The 23,376-nt window shown below is 32.4% G+C and overlaps 2 protein-coding genes across 8 annotated transcripts in view; one reads left to right on the top strand and one right to left on the bottom strand.

Annotated features, from left to right (window-relative positions):
- LOC126812378 (poly(A)-specific ribonuclease PARN) overlaps positions 1 to 12,577 on the bottom strand; it is a 21,987-nt gene extending 9,410 nt beyond the window's left edge. The window contains exons 1-14 of one of the 5 annotated variants that reach the window (XM_050538744.2): positions 12,088 to 12,161; positions 10,322 to 10,399; positions 9,582 to 9,655; positions 7,106 to 7,173; positions 6,023 to 6,104; positions 5,356 to 5,416; positions 4,895 to 5,075; positions 4,292 to 4,396; positions 3,579 to 3,702; positions 3,266 to 3,322; positions 2,994 to 3,071; positions 1,057 to 1,100; positions 870 to 912; positions 661 to 736 (exon numbers count right to left, since the gene is read on the bottom strand). In XM_050538744.2, coding sequence (XP_050394701.1) covers positions 661 to 736; positions 870 to 912; positions 1,057 to 1,100; positions 2,994 to 3,071; positions 3,266 to 3,322; positions 3,579 to 3,702; positions 4,292 to 4,396; positions 4,895 to 5,075; positions 5,356 to 5,416; positions 6,023 to 6,104; positions 7,106 to 7,173; positions 9,582 to 9,655; positions 10,322 to 10,399; positions 12,088 to 12,106 — 1,090 coding nt within the window. In that variant the 5' untranslated portion in view covers positions 12,107 to 12,161. Of the gene's footprint in view, positions 1 to 660; positions 737 to 869; positions 913 to 1,056; positions 1,101 to 2,993; positions 3,072 to 3,265; positions 3,323 to 3,578; positions 3,703 to 4,291; positions 4,397 to 4,894; positions 5,076 to 5,355; positions 5,417 to 6,022; positions 6,105 to 7,105; positions 7,174 to 9,581; positions 9,656 to 10,321; positions 10,400 to 11,784; positions 11,806 to 12,087; positions 12,162 to 12,510 lie in introns of those variants that run through there. The other 4 variants (XM_050538749.1, XM_050538746.2, XM_050538745.2 and 1 more) reach the window with 4 other exon arrangements.
- On the top strand, positions 12,270 to 23,376 carry LOC126812383 (bifunctional apoptosis regulator). Of its 3 annotated transcripts, none has more exons than XM_050538759.1 (8): positions 12,270 to 12,353; positions 15,175 to 15,456; positions 15,836 to 16,013; positions 17,048 to 17,201; positions 19,277 to 19,425; positions 20,352 to 20,510; positions 20,996 to 21,198; positions 21,940 to 23,376. In XM_050538759.1, the coding sequence occupies exons 2-8, from the start codon at positions 15,233 to 15,235 to the stop codon at positions 22,121 to 22,123; spliced, it is 1,251 nt and encodes a 416-aa protein (XP_050394716.1). In that variant the 5' UTR covers positions 12,270 to 12,353; positions 15,175 to 15,232; the 3' UTR covers positions 22,124 to 23,376. The 3 variants fall into 3 exon arrangements, with proteins under 3 accessions (XP_050394716.1, XP_050394718.1, XP_050394717.1); XM_050538761.1 differs by lacking the exon at positions 12,270 to 12,353 and adding an exon at positions 12,699 to 13,071; XM_050538760.2 differs by lacking the exon at positions 12,270 to 12,353 and adding an exon at positions 13,309 to 14,439.

Raw genomic sequence — 23,376 nt, 5'->3', positions numbered from 1 at the left:
TACATAAAATATCAGCATAAATCAACATCGTATAATTTATAAAAATAATTTCTGCATAATATTGGAAATAGACTTTAATATAATAACTAATATATATCATTCATTGTTTAATACACTTGAGGAATGGATTTTAATATTTACTCAATACTGTACTTTAGTTATTCTGAAATGCAAGACATAAATAATTTTTATGCCAAAGTAAAAATTACACTATTACAAATTCAAAAACAAATCTAAAATTGGGCACCCCAACCCATTTCTACCTTGTTATACAACTCCCTACCTCTGAGTATTCCAACTTTGAATTTATATGTAGCTCTATAACACTCTTACAGGTGTAACCTCGATAACTTTGCTAATATACTATCTCTTGTGGCAAGTATCCTAGTTATCTCAGAAATGAATACTAGCCTAACCCAATCAGTTTGAAGAGTTCAATACGAACAAAAATAGTCACAGATACTCAGGGATAACTTGGTCTTGATAGCCCTTTTTATTTCTTACATAATTTTTATGGTTACGATTACATGTTCAAGAATTTGCCCTATCAACACCATCCAACTGTCAAGGGATTTATTATGCACACTGTGTATCATTATTATACACTACCAGAGACAAGTTAAAATCTATAAAAAGATGAATAGAAAATATAATACATACCAACCTCTGCTAACTCAAATGGTTTAAAGGACAATGTTTTATGTAAATCACCCAGAACAGAAACTGGAATATGATCCTGAAAATAATTTAATATGCTAAACATTTCTTTACAACAATCTAGTATTATATTAACTTTAATTATAATGTGACTATAACAAAAGTGTAAAATAATTTCATTTTGAAATAGATATCAAGTGTTTTATTCATACCTTAAAAGGATGAGTTTGAGCCATTAACTTGGTATCAACTAATCTAAAAAAAAAATACAACAGAAAACAATAAATGACGCTAATTCTCAATAAAACAAACCAATAGTGAGGCTGACATCATGTGCTTCGATATTTTATAAAACGTTTTATAATTTGTTTATAAAACATATCAAACACCACTACTTACTTGGGAAAGATACATTTAGTCATAGACTTAAAATCTTCATATTCCTACAACAGAAAATACAAAGTTCACTATTTATCTGGTAAAATGATTATAGATGACAAGAGGTTTATGGTTCACACAGCACAAACTAGGTTATTTGGGACTTACATATGGTACATCTTTATTTGCATGGGTCTAAGGAGGAAACAGAAGAATTTGATCAAAATCACAATGTTATGCAGGTGTCCCCTAGTCCAGGGATGGAAACCATTGACTTATCTCGATGACAGACCATATGACCAAAAGTATATAGTATATATGCGACCACGAATCCCTCAAATTAAGTAAAGCTTCATTTGACCACAAATTGTTTGTGAACGGAATCTTTAGCAGCTGTAGTTAACTTGAGCAAACCCAGGGAGTTAGTCAGACAACCTACCCCATGTCAAAGCCTGAGATCGAAAATCCAGACTATTCAAATTGATGACAGCCTGTATGATCTCAAGTGAACACTACACCACTCAGCCACCAAAGTTAAAGGAGCAGTTGTATGGTGCTATACTCTTAATCGTAAAATGACAAACAGTATTATTTTGGTACGTAGAGATACCAATGTTTGATAAAATAGATCTTTAAGAATTCAGCAAATCAATGGTTTTCACAATTTCCTGATACCATTGAGTCAACTTAACATAGTCCAGTATGATTTAAGATTGTCGGTAACATTTATCTGAGGTGTGCACTTTATAATTTTGTGTGGATATCAAGGGTCAATATGGGCATGGAAAATTCAGTCTTCACTGGCTACTAAATGCTAAAAATTTACTAGCCAGAACCAAAATTTTAGTAGCCAGAAATTACAATGCTATTAACTGTAGTCTGTAACGTAAATCACTACTAGATATTACGCGTTGTTTTTTTTAATCTGTGTCTGAGAGGAATCTTCCTTTTTTTTAAAGAAAGAGCTTAAAAGATTTTGTTTTATTCATTTTATTAACATATAGGGAATAACTTTAATGTATGGGTTAGAAAAATGGGTCAACAACATGCGTAGTTGGACATTTTGTATACATTGCCGTAAGTTAGAACGATTTTCGGCACATGGTAAGAAAATATATGAATGTCGTAAATATTGTCGTTAAATTGGAGTTATTTCCCCTAGTAAGTTCCGGTTTTACGAAGCGCTGAATAAACAAATTCAATTTTGTAAAAAAAAACTTTGTAATTATTTTAAAACGAGAAAAAAATCTTACAGTCGCCAGCTGGCGACTCAAGAGAAAATTTTAACTAGCCAGAAAATATATTTGGTCGCCATGGCGAGTGATTTAGTCGCCATGTAGAGCCTTGGTGGATATGAAAAGTAAGATGTTAAATCCCATTTCATTTCCTACTTGACATTTCTAAATTCAATCGAAATATTTAATAGTTACTTGTCCTACAATATGAGAGAGAGAGAGAGAGAGAGAAATGGGGTTTAACATCCACTCGACACAAACTAGGTCATTTCAGGACTAACACATGGTTCAATTCCATTTCAATAATTTGCTTGTGCATGGGGGTCTTTAGCAGTGGGAGGAAACCGGAGGACCTGGAGAAAACTCACGAGGTTTGACAGGAGACCCTACTCCTTGTCACGTACATCCGGGGATTTGAAACCACACCAGTTGACTCAATGACAGACCTTATGATACAGCAAGCACGTGCTAACCATTCGGCCATCCACCCCCCCCCCTCCTACAATAGGGAAATATTTCATTTTTTACTCTTTAAAATAAACACAGATCATGTGGTCCGTTTTGCGTGTCATGGCAGTATCTGAGAACCAGAAAAAATTTCTTTCATATGACCTAACACTTGGAAAATTATATTCTTTCAGTTACTCATACATAATAAGCCAAAAAGACATATTGCAGTGACTCTATAAGTCCTTATGGCTTCTTTATAATAGAATATCTTACCTCGGGTAATGGAAAATGAAACTGATTTATAGTATGCATTACATCTAATAACATGTTATGTCCAACTAACAACTTTCCCTACAATAGGAGAAACTTTAGACATTATTTGTACAGTTTTATACAGAACAAGCACAAAATTTATCCAGGCAGGCTACAGAACATAAAATAAAGAAATCACTTCTGTTTTAGGTTTGCAATAGGCTCAGAGCCACCAAACTAAAATATTTTACAATATGTACATCAGTAAAAATCAAACAGTGTTCAGAACTTACTGATTGTGATATCATTCTTACTACTTTGGAAAACCCAACAGCATCATCTATTTCTGCCTATTAAAAATAAACAAAAAAACATCCATTTAACACAGACTAGTTTTTAAAAATATATAATCATGTGGAAAGCAAAGAAGGTAAGGTTAGTCTAGCCCTACTCCTTGTCATGTACAAGCAAGGAATTGAAGCCATAAAGGAAGCATTGATGGCAGAACTTGTGATCTAAAGTGCAGACATTACACATCTCAACTGCCCAACCACCTTCACATGCCTGATGGTCAAAAGGTTATAAAACAAAATATTTAATAGTTACCCTTTCTGCTGCCTGTTTAGCACCTTCTCTCATCTTCATTTCTTCTTCACCACTTATTTTTGTGACACATATATATCTATCTTTCTTCTCTCCTTTCTTAGCTTCTAGATGTACGGAACTAAACCTGTAAAAAATAAAATTAGTGGAAACCATGGGTTTTAAATCCTGTTATTACAATACATATCTTGTCCTCTTAAAATTACTCAAATTAGCTGATCCAAGATTATAAAGGCCTTAATGGATTTCATATTAATGATTTCCATAGTTATTATGTTAGTTTTAGGTGTTTAAACTTTAGGCCGCAGTTAATTGTCTGTTTCTCATGACCTGTGTTTGTGAAATATACATGCTACATGAGGTAATTATTAATTATTGAGCTGGAATCTAAAATTTTTGAGTTTAATCTTGTTTCTATTTCAGTAATAACTAATGTCGGTTACTTGGTCATCCATGATTTATTCACATTTTATCGATAAATAGGGATTTTAATGCGTCAATTAATCGTTTATATTTAAAGGCAAACAAATTATAGTTTTACAATCTTTACAGGACGAATTTGGGTCCTCACTAAATTTAACCCAATATTTATGGAAATGTGTAATTATTACGGATGAAAACGGACATGCAGGCGCGCCATGAGAAACAGACAATTAATTAACTGCGGCCTTAAACAGAGTTCTACCATAGTTCTAGATAGTAAATAAATCACCTACTTGTTTCTTACTGTTTGATAAATAAGTTTACGCTGAAAACCATTACATACAGGCAGATTTAATGATTCCTCTTCTGATTTCTCCATAAATATACTGATCTGATCTCTAAAAATGATAACAACTATATAATAGTACTAATTTTATCTGTAAAAACAAAAACAATTATATCTTATCTCAAAACAACCACATCTTACCTCTAAAAACAAGAACAACTATATATTATCTCTATAGACAAAAACAACTATTATATACAAATCTAATTTCTCAAAAAAAAAACAACTCTATAATAAAATTCTCATTGGAAATAAAAATGCAATAAATCTGAAAAATGCAAAAAATCCTCTAACAGTTTATAAAATGTATGTAGACCATTATACATGCTTATGTTCTGCAGGAAATAGGCTGATCATAAGAACTGTGACTAAACAATTAAGTGAGAGTCATTAACGTTAATTGCTTATGGTCAATGATAAGCATCATTTTCTATTTTAAAAGAGCATTGGCTTCATTTATTGATGTTAATTGCCATTAACAAAATTAGTTTATATTCTAAATCTTAAATGGTAATAGTTGAAAAATTAACCTGATGCAGTAATTACTTACACTATTCCATTAATGAAAGATTTCTGGTCATCAGGTATAGCAATCGGTCCTTTATTAGGGCCAATATCTTGACCATGTGGACTAGTAAATGCTGGCGATGAAAACTGAGCGTGTAGGAGATGTTTTTGTTCAATTGTTTCTTTTAATGCATTTTCTTGTGTTGGTGTTAAGTATGGTATGCCTGAAATATATCAATTAACTTTTTTGATAATTAAACTATAAGAAATTAGAATATGCACTACTAGTGTCTAAGGTATAATATTCATTAATACAACTTTATGGATGTACTATTTCTTATTCTATTACATGCAGTTTTCAATACTTTTATGGGTTATCTTTATCAAGCAATGTAAAAGTATTGAAACATTTCATGCAGTAAAATAAGAAGTAATAATTCCATGAAGTTGTGTTATTATGAATGACATACGAGTTCTTAAAATAAAAAGAAAAGAAGTTATTACCTTCGCAAAATACTTTATTAAAATCAAAACCTTGTGATACTAAAAAATCTATACTGGAACTCTGAAAGAAAATTAATAACTTTTGAAGCCTATGGTAAAAATCACAAAACAAAAATTGCATCAAATTCTGATAATTAATGAATCCTTAGATACAAGCACTTCCTTTCGTTTTAGTCATATTTACTAACCAACAATGAAATCAATGTGAAAACTGACTAGTAAGTCATATTAACTAACCAACAGTGAAATCATTGTGAAAACTGACCAGTAAGTCATATTTACTAACCAACAGTGAAATCAATGTGAAAACTGACCAGTAAGTCAATTTACTTGCCCAGAATTTTAAAGAATTTAACCATAATTAAAAACACAGTAAAGTAAGATTTGTAGTTTCTACGTGTAAAAGATATAAAATTGGGAATAATGCTAAATAATGTCACATTCTTGGGAAATAATATTTAGTAAATCCGAAAAAAACAAAATGCATCAAAAATTGATGATATGGAAAGATTTTGAAGTGTAACCGCTGGATACAAGGATATTGTTCTAAAGTTTTGGAATTTCATCTTCAATAATGTTTTAAATTTCAGCAAAAAATATATCATGACAATATTCCAAATTTAGAATGATAAATGTTTTAATAGACATAAAGTCTAATTCAACTCACTTGACACATAAATCTTCTGTCTGGAGCCTGGCGTGAATATGGTTTCGGGAATACATAAAAATTAAAGGGTTGGGCAATATGTCTTTGAAATAGAAAATATAATAAAGCATCAGTCAGTGTGAAGAATTCCTATTAGGTACTAGTACAAATGTAAACAAAGAGGGTGTTCCAATCTCCAACGACTATAGGGAAACAGCCGCACAGTTTCACTTAAGCCTGAAGATTTTGCAGAAGAAAAAAACTAGTAGCTATTAAACTAGTACTATTAAAGATACATTATGGGAGATAAGATAAAGAGATGGCATTTCTCGCTATAATGGTTAAAAACCAGATAGTGTAAAGGTAATTTGCTGAAAATTTCAGTCAAATTGATCCACTATGAGCCGAGAAAGAAGCAGGTAAAATTTTTGCATAGTCTCGGTCATCATTACTAAAATCATTAATATAAACAGCATAGTCTCGATTATCCACTTTTTCTGATTTAATTATCAACGGCCATTAGCGGCATATAGGAATCTAATCCAGTCAACATCGAAGGCTAGCCTTGAAATCAAGAGTTTATTATGGTCTGGATAAGTTAACTCATGTTTTATTGATAATTTAGATAACATTTCAGGCCTAAAGAAAGACTTGTAATAAGCAGATTTTGCTCTTGCATAATGCATGTTTAAGCATTTTTTTTTGAAAGTGTCAACAACACACATAACTCACTATTAAGTATTTTTTTTCAAATTGTTAATAACTCACATGCCACTGCCCAATTATTTGAACAGACCTGAATAACTCTTACCTAAGGAACCTCCATATTAATAATTGTCAAGCTCTTTCCGAGAATGAATTAATTATGTCTAGTCATTTGTACTTTTTTTAGCACGTTTTAATCCACTCCATTTGATTGATTAACATATAAGAAAAATAAAATAAATATCAACAGTAGATAATCACCTGACTCAGATTGTTAATACAATAACAGACTTCACTTATTGAAAATATAGTATACATGTACATTTATTTGATATTGGTTTTTAGGGGGGAGTGAACATTAAAATGAAAGTTATTATATCAATTTTTGTACTAGCTCACCTTTTCTTCTTATTGTCATATTTAAAAGTGCAGAGCCCAAACTGTAAAACGAGGAAATCTAAGGATCCCTTGAAATATAAATATATGTAAACTTTAAACTTAGAAAAGTATATATACAGTTAATTGAATTTTGTTATCCTGACCTCGATAATAAACTCAATGATCTGAGAAATAATATGTTAATCCTGTGGAATGTCTTCTATAATATACTATTCAAAAAAAGTAGGGGATATTTGATTTTTAAGTGTTATTAAAGTCACCTAATGAAACTGACGAAGAAACAAATGACAAAATGAAATGAAGTTCACATTCATCGATTTATTCCAAATGATCGTTAGACTAAGTAAGGCACAGACTGACCATTATAAGGGTAAAATGATACCCGGGGTCAAACAGCAAAGTTACCACAGCATCACAACCAAGTCAGTAACGGGTAAATCCTCCTCTGTTTGCCAAACAAGCATTGATCCGACGTGGCATACTCCTAATGCGACGTCTAAGGTCATTTTGATCCAGATTGTCCCATTCTTGTTGCAACGCAGCAGCAAGTTCTTGGACATTGGCAGGACGTTGTTGACGTTGACGTAACCTCTGTCCAAGCATGTCCCAGACATGCTCGATGGGGGAGAGGTCGGGACTCAGTGCTGGCCAAGGTAATGTGGTGATGTTCTGTTGTTGGAGGTAACCTGTAACGATCCTGGCCCTGTGACATCTTGCGTTGTCATCCTGGAAGATGAAACGGCGGCCATGACGTCGTGCGAACGGCACAACATGGACTGCCAAGATGTTGTCCCGGTAGTACTGGCCTGTAACACGCCCTGCAACAACATGTAAAGCCGTTCTTCCAGCAACAGTGATGCCTCCCCACACCATAACAGAACCACCCCCAAATCGATCATGTCTGATGACGTTAACGTCTTGGAAGCGCTCGTTTCGACGACGCCACACCCTCCTACGTCTGTCCAAAAAATCAACAGTGAACCTTGACTCATCTGAAAACATCACATTGCTCCAGCGTCGATTATCCCAGTGTTGACGATCCCTACACCAACGACGTCTTGCCTGAATGTGATGATCTCTCAAACAAGGGATCACGCGAGGACGTCGGGCGCGAAGGTGACCCCTATGCAGTCGATTCCGAATCGTCTGGCCACTCACTCTCACACCAGTGTCTGTTTGAAGACGAGCGCTGATCTGATTTGCTGTGATGACACGATTTCTCAAGGCCAAGGTACGGATAAATCGATCCTGGGCTTGAGTTGTCGCCCTTGGTCGACCTGAGCGTGGTCTGTCCTGTACAGATTGTGTATCACGGTATCTGGACCATAGCCTGCTTATGACAGACTGAGAAACATTCATCGTCCGCGCCACAACCGCCTGTGTTGTGCCGATCTGTAGCATGCCAAGGGCACGTAACCTTTCATTTTGGGTAAGCCGACGCATATCAAAATTTGTTTTCTGGTCACTAAAACAATTAAACTGATGTTTCCACCCTGGAATTCAATGCCACAGTGACTGTAACATTCAAAGTCAGAGTCGTGCAAATCTTGGGTTGGACCCCCATGATGATCCCAAGCATCACCTGCATTCCATGCGGTAGCTATTGGTGCGTTTGGGCGTCACATGTAACTGGAAATGTTTCTTCTGTTAGGTTCTATAGTGACTTTTTTCGTAGTCATTTGCATATTTTAGTATTATGCCCCCAAAATCAAATATCCCCTACTTTTTTTGAATAGTATACAATCAAAACTATCTGTTTTTGTGATTAACTTGATCACCAAGCTTTGTATGACTGTTGTTTAAAGATATATTATGGGAGATTTGATAAAGAGCTGGCAGTTCTCACTATGATAGTTAAGAACTAGATAATATAAAGGGAATTTGCTGAAAATTTCAGTCAAATTGATCCACTCTGAACCAAGAATTTAGCAATTTAATTTTAGGTCTAGCCTCGATCATCATTACTAAATAAAGTCGGTACGATAAAAAACAGTCTCGATTGTCCATTTTTTTATTTAATCATGAATGAGCATTGAGTAGCCGATCAGATTCTAATCCAGTAAATATCGTAGGCTAGCAATAAAATTGAGAGTTAATTATAGTCCGGATAAGTGAATTAATGTCTAATTAATAATTTTAGATAACAATTCAGGCCTAAAGAAAGACCTGCAATAGGCAGATTTAGCTCTTGCGTAATGTATGCTTAAATAAAGATAACATAGCCCTTTTTCAGCAATTGTGTCCGGATTGATAACAAACAACTAAATTTTCTGAATATCAAATATGATATAAGCTTAAAATATACATGTACAGTACATACTTCCAACATCTTAAAACTGCTGAAAGTGTTGTAAAACATGTAATTTTTGCAGTCAAGACTAAATTTTCAGTACTATTTTTATATACGATAAGTTTGACCAGGGGTCACTTTAAAGACCCCGTCTTTGGTAAAACAATATAGAATATAAACATATACCTTTCGTAGCTTGGTGTATCTCTCTTCAGGTGTGTCAAATGGAAGGGCATGACCATGCTTAGTGTCTTCTAATCCTACAATCACAAAATAATATAAATAATAATATTCTATTCACAAATTAAAACAATCAGAACAAAGTAAAAAATAATCAAAAGACACAAAATTAACGCGTATCCATTAACTGGTCTGACAAAAGAATTTAGGCCTAATGGGAATCTTTTTTAAACATAAATTAAATTACTAAACTAGCAAAATTACACAATATCATGTTAACATTGCTAAAAATATTCTATGCACATTCTCCTATGAACTGTTTATGTACGAAATATAATGTATACTCTTTAAAACTGTAATCAAACTAAGCATTACTGGAAGTATAACCTCCATTAAAAGCAATAATAACTGCCGCCACCTGTGTAAATAGCCATATTAACCCTTTAACAGCTACATATGTTTGTTTTATCAAAATTTCAAAAAACTGCCCTTAAAGTTAATTACAAATTTTTAGTATCGACTGTTCGTAGTATGCTACAATGTAGGTGTACAGTATAAAGAGTCAAATTAAGCAGTTATGTCAACTTTTATATTAGCGACTAAAAACTTATTTTGCAGAAGTCGGAAATCAGCCATTTCAGAGTTTCTGGGGAGCAATTCAAAGAAAATGACAGAACAATAGTAAATGATCGGTGTACTGTTCCCCATTTACTCCTAAATGTTTGAGAATACACTGGTATAACTACCTGTAAATTCAGCATCAAATGCAATGAAGCTTGCTTGTTTTATGGCATTGTTGATGTCATCCAAAAGCTCATTGAAATCTGAAATATATTCAAATAAACACAAAATCATTTCATAAAAATGTTTTTGGAAAGACCAACAAGCAACTACAGAATATGAATAATTGTTGGATCATTTTATCAATGTTATACGTGTAAAATGATATAGCAATTTTCTTGAGCTCAAAAGAGAAAGTGTCATTAAACATTTCTATTCATTGTCTTTTAACATTGTCATTGGTCCCGAATTAATGGAAGCCACACAAAATTAATGTACATAAAATTATATTAGACAATTTTTATCGCAATATGTGTGTTTTGTTTTGTTTTTGTTAGGGGGGGGGGGGAGGAGACAGGAATTCTCTCTGCTAGATCTAATTTTTAATCATCATTGAGGGTATAAGTGCAGGTACATGTAATGCATTTATTGAAATTAAAAGAAGTAATGTATCCAAGAATGATTTGTATCCCAGCAACTACAGTCAACGGCACATAATTTTAATGTGTTGAAATTGATCGGTGGGTTAATGATAGATAAGAGAACTCATCTCTCGACCCTGCGTGTCTCTAGATCAGAGATAGTACTATATAGTTTCAGATAACCTACTACTTCAAGTCAAACTGCCAATTCTTACTTCAAAACAACGATTGATATTGTTATTCATGACATTTCTGCCACATTCAACTACATGTACAATTAAGCATAAAACCACAAGCAGGGAACCTTTAAGGGTCGCGCTCTCGCGCAAGACAATGACCTATCCCATTTTGTTAACAACACTGCTTGATTAACTTTACTGACAATATTTGCAGATAAACAAAAGTTGTGTCATTAAATAAATTGGGCTGGGTACTGTATGTCCTTAAGGCTAAGCTGGATATGTCCTAATATTATAAAATTAACTTATTTTTAAGATGCTACATGTATTTATAAAGAAATTTAGTTTGCCAGGTGAAACTAAAGGCATCCAATCATAGCTAATACTATTAGTAATAATAAAAACAAACACATCCGTAGGCTACATCTCAACGTTTTTAGCAACGTTCTCCTAGCTAGATTAATGACAATATGGTACTTGCGCACTGGCGAGACGCAGTCGATGTCAGGTCTAATGTAGCTACGAGAACGTAGCTAAAAACGTTGAGATATACTGATGTGCTTGTTTTTAGCTACGATTGGGTGCCTTTAGTTCCAAGTGGCAAACTAAGTTTCTTTATTATGCATGTAACATCTTTAAAATAACAATATTCAATCGTCGTTTTGATGAAAAATATTGTCAATTTTGCTTACTGAGGCCCTATGTGATTTGTGTTGGGCTTTGCAACGTAGAACTATATAAGTATATAGCACCATCTCTTATCTCGAAAACACGGAGGGTCGAGAGATGAGGTTTGTTATCTAGGTCTAATGCACAACAAGAACTAACTATCGGAAACCACAATAAAGCATCGTGTTAGCTACTGATTTTCACTGCCATTGAAATTGGCAATTAATACTGTTTTCACTATTTTCAGTTTCACTTTGATGACTTTCTATCTTATTTTTTAAATTTTCAACCATAATCAGTCCAACTTTTTTCTAGTTTTATCAACTTTCTACTACTTTTTCTGCATCAGAACTTTTACAAGATGCCGAAAGTATATTGAGGTAATGTATTTAATATAAATTAATGAGAATATGTGAACTAAATGCACAAATTTGATATTTATTCTTCCCGCGTTATACTGACTTGTTCGTGTGACTTCCATCTTGGATTTTGTTTATCGCTTACAGCAATTCAAACAGGAAGTCGATTATTTTTTCACAAAATCTGATATAATTTTCAATTCTTATGATATTATGCTCTATAACTGTATATCAACTATTCAACCGGTTCATCTTCTGTGAAATAATAATTTGTAACCTTTCAAATTAATTTCAGTTTGTGATTGACATAAGGGAGCTGAAATGTAACGTAAACAAATTCATGGCCGCTGCAACAGTTTTCAGAATAAGGTTTCTGTTTCATTTTCCTCCCTTTCTCTGCCAAAAAATATTTACAATAACTTGTAATTATTGGTATTAAATGTTTTCAGGATTTAGGATTCCTACTGAGGGCAAATCTATATTTCGGTAACGAAAAGGAATGAATTACTAGTTTTGATAGGCCTACCGTTCTTTTTTTTTTTAGTATTATATTTCTGTCATTCGTCACAGTCAACAATGTCGCTTGACAATACTTGTCAATGACATTGACTGGCTTGTATTACCCACCAACTGTTGTGTGCAGGAAATGGCTTCTATACTCTAGCAATAATAATCTGTATAATTAATCTGAAATGAATGATTCAGTAATTCTTAAAGGAGCTAATTAAATACTAAAATAGCTCATATCTGGGACCTTTAGAAATTGACACAAATGTATACTGATTTACATTCTCAGTCGTTTCTGTTTCTAATCAGTTATGCTTGGCGAAATACATCAGAAGTCTCAATCGAGTGGCAATTTCTAGCATATGGTTGTTCCAGTCTACAACGATAGTATTTATTGTGCATCCTCTCCATCTCCAGATAATAATATGTCGTCACCGTTTGACATGACTTGTGGAATATGTGTCTAGGCCCTCATTCTTCGAGTCCCTTGTAACAAATGGTGCTGAAACTCATTCGTGTACCAATGGTAAAATGTTTATTTTGTCTTAAATATTGGATATCAGAAGACAATCTTTCCCCGGTAAGATCACAACATCAGTGTTGATTTAAATTGACAAATAATTTGTGTTTTCAATGGCGAGGACTTCGGATGATATTGAGTTAGAGACTTAGCTACTTTAAAGGCACAATACCAGTCTTGTTGTAACTGAATAATATGTCCCAATCTTTATTCTGGTCAACAAATTGTACTATTATACAATATTCCAATTAATTGATGATACAAATTTCATCTTAACACAAGCAATTTAAAGAATTGGAAAAATTCAACTAAATGATTTGAAAAGCCTGATGTAAAGCTTTTCAAATGTTACTTGGATTTAAAAATATTTTTGAACCCTCTGGACAAGTAAAATAGGATTTAATGGATAATTTACACAACAGGTAGAACACTAACACATCTAGTACTTAGAATAAGGCTATTTTTTATTTTGTTGAGCTGTCTAGCCAGCAAGAGTGTTATTGTCCCTTTAACAATGGCCTTGGAGTTTTTTAAGGGCTGGCCGATTCCCACCTAGAAACACCTTAAAACATTATGGTGCCTACAGTACATCGAAAACTAAATTACTTACCTTTCCAAAGATGTATTCTAGACACTTCTAATGACTTGTGGAGGGGCCTAATTAGAAGGATGACTATGTCAAACAAATATACCACATTTTGATCAGCTTACATTTCAATACATTTTGAGTAGGCCTATTCAAATTGGGATACAAAGATATATCACAAAAAATATCAATTGAAAAGAGGCATCAAGTGTTTGAAATGCATGGGACGTGATGTACAAATAGCAGACTGGAGCAATAGTTTGGATCTGGATTTCAAAAGTCGAAGCAATTGACTGGACATTTTATCTAGTGTTTTGACACATCGATCTTACTCATTGCACATGTAGCCTACATAACACTCTTCACTACAGATTCATCATTCGAACACCATGTATACTGTTATGTAGCCTAAGACACTGCTGACTGCATACATGTATGTTGAGAATAGCATCTGTATCAGAATTCTCAAAAAGCTTAGGATCTTTGAAGGCTCAGAAAAAACTTACAAAAAACAGGACTAGGGAGAGTGCTTTAACATTTGAGACTACACTCAAATTATTCTGTGTTCTCATATATGATATATACTGACATTAGACAGGATATATAGACAAAGTCTTGTATGTGTTGCAGAATGAATGGTGATGCATGCAGTGGGGCATATTCCTGAAGCAATGGCCTGAGAAATCCCTCTGTGGCCATTGCTGGATTGGCTTCTGATACCTGAGCTTTTGAGGGAGTGTGCCTATTCTTCCTGTTCAATCAAATCTATCCCAAGTACAGCAACATTGACAGCCCTTCTTTTAATCTGGGGTCTTCCCTAAAACTTTGCACAGTGATTTAAGGTATTTTAAATGGTGAAAGTCTTGTTCATCTCCATACAGTATTGTTTACATTGTTTACGTGTTGATAGCCTTGTTTGTCACGCAATTAGTTTTTCTGCAATATTTTGCTATGCACTGGTTAATTGGGCATGATAAAATCGTGAGTCATGACGTAACGTTATGTAAACATATTTTGTCCAATTTAGAGCTTTGTTAAGCGTAATGACATTGTAACGCAGTTAGCTATTGGTTGTTAAACAGAAATTTGCTTCCATTAAAGCAGTGTTTAGTGGGATTAGCTCTAATCAAACGAAACACTGCGGGGAGTATGGCAGTGGGGTTACTACCTCAGTTTTTGGAAACTATTTGGTGTTTTATGCACATGATAATAATATCTGAACTATAATTATCTGTTAAATTAAGATTAGGAAACCCAGATGGCAGGTTCTCAGCTCAACTGTAAGCTATTGATCAGTATATTGACAGATAAGACTACATCATAATCTATTATTCTTTTAAATTTTATAGTCAGTTTGGACTTTGCAGTTTTTATTGAGGATATAATTGTGTTATGTATATAAACTTGTAACTGCTCAAGATTATTGTTGATAATGGTCTTTTACAATACATTTGTCATTTACTGTCTCAATTATCCACACTAAAATAGACAGTCACTTGATTGATTACATATATTCAAATTTTATGTTTCTTTGATTGATTGAATGCAAAAACATTTTCTCAAATCGCATATTTCAGATAAGTGAAAATTGGTTTAGCTGCTGAATAGACCAAGTATTCCACAACAATTTTCAAAATGGAAGACAGTGATGCTTTGGCTGTAGATCAAAATGATGATAACCGTGATGAGTTTCAATGTAGTTGCTGTTTCAATCTTATGACACAACCAACCTCTCTAATGTGTGGTCATAACTTTTGTAGAGGATGCCTAGCAAGATGGTATCTATCATCAAAGAAACGAGAATGCCCTACTTGTCGACAAAAATGGCAGGGACACCCTCGAGTAAATATAACCTTAAGGTAATTTTACTTTTCTTAAATAGCTTAATTTTATTTTGACCCCTTTGAACAGAAGTGGGTCACTTAATAAGTGGATGTATAAAAAAACTAGTTTTATGGACTGAATAAATTTACAACTCTTCCATCTTCATCAGACTGGGTGGTGGAGAATAGTGGGATATTAAACCCTATTTCTTTCCAGTATAACAACTCTTGGTATAGTGGCCCTCCTTGTCTCATTTATTCAGAATCTCTTGCACTATGGATGATCAAGTAGTGGTATATTAAATTGAGTTTCAATCATCTGTTTTCTGTCACATTTTTCCTTAAATTTCTTTTAGTTTGAAACAAACTTTCTATTAAATGCAACTCATCTGATTTTATTTTTTAATCACTAAAGGAATATGATGACTAAAATGTTTAAGAAAGAAGTAGAAGAATTAGAAACCGAGTTAGATACCAATGAAGACACCAAGAGTAAATTAGATGAATTTGATCGTCAGTTAGACAGTAGAGAGGATGAAACTGATCCTAGAGCTTTTTGTACTGGTATTGTCTTGACATTAGCTGCTATTCTAGTAAGTATTAATTGTGGTAAATTTATAATAGTCTCCTCAAAATGGTGTTTTATTGTCATAGAAATAAACAATACTGTTGTGTATTTATAAAGGATTACTGGAGTCTGTGTATGATTAAAAAAAGAATCTTCTGTAAGCAGACATGCCCCACAAATATTGGGGAGAATCGTCAGTCCAATTAAGGAAGTAACGTCAAAAAAGAACTTTCCAAATTGTTTTATCTTGGAATTGATTTGCAGGACTTACATGTAATATATATTGAAGAGTAAAATAAATGTTTTGTAGCAAGTAAAATCTGCTCGGATCTACTTTATTTTTCATAGGATATTTTTGTTTTGAAAATAGAATAGCAAATTGAATATTTCAGTGAAGAATAATCTTTCAAAATTTTATTATTTTCACGGACTAGATATGATCCATGTATTGTACTGTATGTAGTTCTAAATGTAAAAGAAATGTACATGGAAAGTGAAATCTGGTATTAAGTGCACATACATACAATTTAAAGTCAATGTAATAGAATGTGATATATTAGCTTGTCGTTAGACTCTTGATTTGTTGTGTATATTTATTACTAGCTGTAGTTACTTCCCTTTGAACATCATTAATTTCACAAGCTTGTGTATTTCATCAATTCTGTAACATTGAAAATTAAAGAAAGAAAGCACAAAATTAATTTCTTCATGTCAAATTTTTTCTGAGGTTCTTAAATATATAGACCCAAATGAATAAACATAAATAGATGTGAAAAGACATTTGCATAAATTTATTTTGAATTCGAGTTGGACTTTGTGCTATTTTTCCTCTTCAATAGACAAAAGAAATATTAAAATTTGCCAATTTGCTGCATACACAGACTTGCTGGTTCAATCCTTTGAAATTCCAAACTTGGTAGTAGTAAAGTAACCGACATCAGCTTTCACTTGAACTTTAATTCCAATTCCAGGTATTTTGAATGCATTGTACTTGCTTTTATGATGGATGGACTATAGGAACCTTTCAATTTTAATATACAATGTCTCTTTAATATTTAGGTCATATATTTAGCATGGTTCTGGCGTAATAGTGATCAAGACCTTCTCATCAGAAAACCCTTATGGTCGTGGAAACCAAAAGATGTTAGTCAATGGTTAACAGAGTTATCGTGGGCAGACAAATATTCAGAATTTGTTTTAGAAGAAAAAATAGGTAATTGATATAAATTTTATTCTTTTTTATATACCCACAATTCTTGTGAACTCTCTAGCAGCTAAATTTGCATGGACTGTTCATTTGGTCAAATTATTTTCATCTCCAACTTGTCAACCAGTTTATGTATAAAATTTTTTACTGCGTGTGAATCCTATAGAGGACTGTATATGGCAAAACCCTGTTGTATTTCCAACAATTTTTTACTGAATCTCTATCCAGGCACATTTTGACATTATAAACTTGTGATCTCAATGGAATTGTTTAAAGTAGCTAAGTCTCTAACTCAATATCATCGAAAATTTTCCACATCGAAAACACAAATTATTTGTCAATTTAAATCAACATTGATGTTGTGGTCTTACCGGGAAAAGATGGGGTTCTGATATCTAATATTTAAGACAAAATAAACACTCTAGACATATTCCACAAGTCATGTCAAACGGCAACGCCATAATCTTATCTGGAGAGCATGTGCAATAAATATTATCGGTGTAGACTGGAATAACAAGACGCTAGAGATTGCCATTCGATTGAGACTTCTGGCGTATTTCGCCAATTATAACTGATTAGAAATTCTAGTAAAACAACGATTGAATGTAAATCAGTTTATATACATTCATATTACATTATTATATGCATTGCGTCTCATTTGTGTCAAATTCTAGGTCCCAAACATAAGTGATTTACCTCCTTTAATATTTAGTTGGATTGTTCATTTGGGAATTAAAGTGAACTCTTTTGAAATTCTTTATATCCAAATTTATGACAGAGTTTTAAAAAGTCATTGAGGCTTAAGGGGGAAAGATGTCAAATTTTAAAATATTCAGATCGTTAATTTCAAATGTATTTTGTAGTGCCCCTACGACTAGTCGGATAGCCGTAAACGGTTAGAACTGGACGGTTAAACGGTTCGAATTCAACGGTACGGTTATTCGGAGATGTCCCCCATTACATAGAGTTGTGTCTGATTATATTCCTCTTTATAACAAAACTTGCCCGTTGTCATTTTGTATTTGATGTTTGAAAATCTTAGAATGTAACAGTCGTCCTACGATGTCGACTGCTAAAAAATAATACTATTAATAGCACTCGTCGTAGTCATACGGCAAAGTCACGGACCTTGTTCTGACTTTTGCTACTGTTAATCAAATCTAAATACTTGTCGGCATTTCTAACTATATTCTACCTTAATATCCTTGAATTAAAAAATGTTTCAAATTAACCAAGTTAACCAGGTAAGTAAATAACTACGGCCTTAGATAGTTTAAATTTTCATTAAAGAATTGTACATGTCTGAAAAAATTCCTGAAATTTTTGCGCGCGTAGTGCCTTTCAGGCGAGTATAGCGTGCGCACGAGTAATGACTCGCACCTCCTGACAAGCTCTGTTTTATGTTTAAAATTGATACCATACGGTTAACGGTTACTAACCGGTTAATAGCTACGGCTAAGCGAATAACAAAAAGTCCTAACCGTAGGAGCACTAGTATTTTGGTAGAGTTATTTTTACGTTCGTATTTTTACTTTTAAGACTTTAGACTGGGATCATTGTGGATTTTATTTGTTGACATTGAATTTAGAACTAGCATGTGCATACTAATATTGGCCATAATAGCAATCTGATTAAAATACAGATCTATTTTTTTTTTGTATACTTTCGATGGCCTGAACTACATGAAGATCTGACCGCTTGTACTGGAAGGACACATCAGGGGTTGTATGAGCGGCTTTTGACTCTATGATGTCAGACATTAAACGAAATTTTGAACTATAAAAAAACGAAACGAAATAGGATCTGTGTTTTAATGAGATTGGCATAAAAGAATCCTACGTTCTATTGAAAGAAAATGTTATGTAAAAGTACCATGAATTAGTGCAATTTTCGTTCATTAGCCTTATTTGAACATTAATGAATAGCATGTTGAACTGTAAGCCTATACCTTTTTGAAATAGGTAGTTGGTTTCAAACTGAATATATTGTAAGCTACCTTTGAAATTTATTTATGGTTTCTTCGCAGTCAATTCTTCAAAGCAGAACTCATTTGAGGACCAATTCTTCTTTTTATTTTGTAGATGGTATGACGCTCATGGCGTTTGATGAAAAATCATTACAAGAAAAATTACATATAGATAATCCTCTACATTTAAAAGCTCTGTTATTAGCTATACATGGTATGACTGATACAGGCGTTAAATTTCCGACTAATCTATGGGAATATAAGGTTTGTAATGAGTTACACTAGGTACGAATACAGCTTCCTGCCATATATTTCAAATTCAGGGCTTAAAGATGCATTATGCAAGATTTAGAAAAAGAGCTGACCATTCTTGTCTATAATAGTTAAAAAATAGATAATGAAAGATCAATCTATTGAAAATTCCATTCAAATTACTTTATTCTGAGCATAGTAATGACTGTTTAGTTTATTATTGTAGCAATTTTAATTGATAATCAAGGCTATGTCTTGATGACTTGATTATCCATTTTATTGTTAAATTTAAATTTAAAACCTTGCAACTGTTTTAATCTACTTGTATTTAAATCTCAGCCATTCAATTGTCTAAAGTGTTGGTTATTGGCTCGTCATGTGAATAAATGTCTAATTAATATTTTATGTAACACTTGAAGCCAAAATAAAGACCGACAGACTTAGCTATTACATAATGCATCTGTAATTTAGTATGGAATCAGGCTTAATGTATCATTTATACAATACTTTTGAGACTATGGTAAGGCAAATTCTATTTCAGTAATTATGCAAGCAATTTGACAGAAATCATTTTGCTAGGCCACTAATTGTCGAGTTCTACTTCTCTACAAAATCGAACTGACAAGAGTTCTTTTATGTAACTAGATTTTAGATACCATGCTTTTATTGCAGATTTGTTGACAGATTCCAAAATTGACATTTATTTTTAAATCATGCAAAATAAATTATATGCCTTGTAAACATTACAATTCAATAAGAATGGCCATATGTTGCAGAAAGAGAGTCTGGATAAACTTGTTCACAAAAAAGTCATGTCATACTGTTGTGTTACAGTGACATTTATAGGTTTATATTTGGATAATGTTTCTTTTCCCTTAAAACATTTAGATTTTGTTATATGGTATATAAATAAATATTAAATTGGATTATATTTTCAGTCTATTTATCCTGGTAGAAGTTTATTTTTATTATATGGTCTAAAAGATTTTCCTCGTACCACATTATTATATTTATATCTCTATAAATATGAAGAAGTGTTTTTACCGTTTCTACATTACACTATACCTGCTGATGATAGTATATATATTAGTACAGAGGTAGGTTATTTGTTTCGACAGCAAATGTCTAATGTAAATATGCAGAGTTGATATTTCGATTTACATTTTAATGTTAAAAGCGTCTGAACATGATACAGTATAGAATGCTTGATAGAATTTTTTAAAAAACATTTTATATAGACAGATTATAAAACAAAAGACTACTACTCTTTATATGCCCACACATTGTAGTATGAGAGTATAATGCAGTTGCCATCCCGTCCATCGGTCCGACCACATTTGCTTGTCTGCTCTCTGGGGGCCGCAATTTTTTACGAATATTTTTCAATTTTTAGGATAATGGTTCTTATGAGTAGATAGCTGATGGGATTGAATTTGAGCGCAATCGCTATTATCGTTCTGGTGATATGGCCCTTAAATTTCAATTGGTAATTTGTTCTTCAACCAACCACTCATTCTTCTACAAGAATTATTGATGCATATATTTGAAAATTTTTAAAGAGCTTCTGTTTATCATATTTCAGCATAAAGAACCCTACTCATGGCAGCTCATAACCTTTATTATGTATGCTGTTGTTTTACCATATTGGTTAATAGGAAAGTTTTCCTGGGTCTACTGTGATGTTAACAGATGGACATCTTGGTTTGTTATGATGTCATGTTTTTTACTCTCCTATCTAGAAATATCAGTTTTAAAAGATTTTTTACAAGAACAAAATAAGTTAAGGTAAAGAAGCCAGTTATTCTAAAAGCAAAATTCCAATTTGTGTTTAACCCTTTCACAATGAGAAAAGCATATATATCTCACATTGTTTTACTGTTAAAATCATGTGTTCTTTTTGGTATGTTTGCAGTCAAAAGGGCATTTTACAAACACAAATTGTTTAAAATGTTAATATTTTATGTGCAACTTGAATGAATGAATTATTATCTAAACTAATATTTTATAAAAGAAATATTCATTTTTAATTGATAGTGTCTGATCTCAGCTTTTAATATTAAAGTAATGATGCATCGTTTTCATTTTTTGCTGAAATATAAAATTTCTCACAACTCAATTCTCGCTAATGTGTACTCAGATTTGTTATTTAACTTTTAAATAAGAAAACAAACTTAAAATGCTAACACTAAATGATATTCCGGCTTGGATTCAATCAAATATAAAAGAGGCCTAGCAATAAATTTTTGTTGATAACAAAATGTCCCCTCCATGGGCTTATTACATTGCGAACAGCTAGATTGGTGAAATTTCAATCCAACATATCTTTTTGGACTAATATTCCTATTAGAGATTCATCTTTTACAATATTGTAGATCGTAAGTGATTCCTTTAGTGCTAAAATGATGCATCAAGATTTTATTTTATTGGGTGATAAACACTTCCTGTTTTAAATGTTAATCCTGCATGGATTATTAGAATGTGAGATATGCCATGAATATTAAATATTTTCTTTATTTTTCATTTCAGTTCTTTAAGAGATTTATTTAAGAAGCATTTTAAGATGTTGGTATCAATAAGTATCTTTGTAGTTATATGGCCAGTTGTACCAAGACTTATATGTGATTTTTTCTTCTATGCAGCTTTGTATTTTTCACCAATTCAGTTAGCTATTCAAATTAAAAATAATTTTTTGAACTTAAGAGCTCATTAGAAAGGTTTGAATCTCTGAAAATAGTTCTCATTGGCTGTGTAATAACCAAAGAATTAACAATATTCTCATCATGGTTAAATGATCTTACACCCAGTCGGCCTTATGTAAATTATATATTTAATATATCATTTTGTTCACATGTAAACAAACGTCATTAAATATTTTATTTATTATAAGGAAGAAACAGGTTTTTAATATATTTGATTTAAAGGTACAGGTAGGCTTTGTTTTATTTTAAAAGTCAATGATAATACATGTATTGATTGAAACTTAATTTTTTTAAAAATGAAAAATAAATATCTTGGATGTCAATAATTTTATTGAGAGACTTTTTAAAGACATATCCCATTTTTGCATAAACATTCCAAGTCGAATTAACAAGCACAACCATTTATATATAAATATATCAATGTAATTAAATCATAATTATTTTATTTGATATCACCAAACTTTTAACAAAGTTGTTATTGCCTTCATCAGATCAATGTAAATCACTAAACATTTAAAATAATATATGATGAGGTGCTGTTAATCAGAAATATTTGGTATTATTTTTTAAAGAATTTCTCTATGTCTCTTCAGTTTCATTTTACTAAAGGATAGAAAATCCACAATTCAAGACATTTGGTTATATTTTGTGTAATCTTGCATATTAACTACATGTAGTTTGTTTTAATGTTATGGTTTAGATGTGATCACATGTGGAAGATGCTGCTGGTTTGTAAAAAAGAGTTATTTTCAATTGTATATTTTGTATATTTATAAACCTTTAGTATCCTTGATGCAACAGTCAAATTGTAATGCATTTCAGAACTTAGATGGTTGGGACCTCTTTCTAATGAGTTTTTTACAAACATATTTAGGGGTGGGTATGAGGCCGGTAAAATCTGAGATGGACTTTGGCCATTTACCCTTCTCTTCTGTCATGGAAAAGGAGTTTGATTACCTGCCTAACCTCATGAGTTTTCTGCAGGTCCTCCGATTTCGCCCCACTGCTAAAGACCCCAATGTGCAAGTGAATTATTGAAATTGTACCATATGTCATGGGAACTGTTAAGGGCAATGTTAATAAAATAGGTACAGATTATATTAGATTGTTTACAGCTCAACCGGAATATGTATAAAGAAGATAGATTGTTCACTATTTATCATAAATTTTAATTTGTTTTATGATGCTGTTAAAGTAATGAATATTTTATTCAATTTGTTTGTAATTTATGTGTCTTAATAATAAATTTTTTATTTAAAAATTA

The sequence above is a fragment of the Patella vulgata genome, chromosome 2 (assembly GCF_932274485.2).
Source record: "Patella vulgata chromosome 2, xgPatVulg1.2, whole genome shotgun sequence".
Classification (NCBI taxonomy): domain Eukaryota; kingdom Metazoa; phylum Mollusca; class Gastropoda; family Patellidae; genus Patella; species Patella vulgata.
This window is presented reverse-complemented; position numbering and strand designations above follow the sequence as displayed.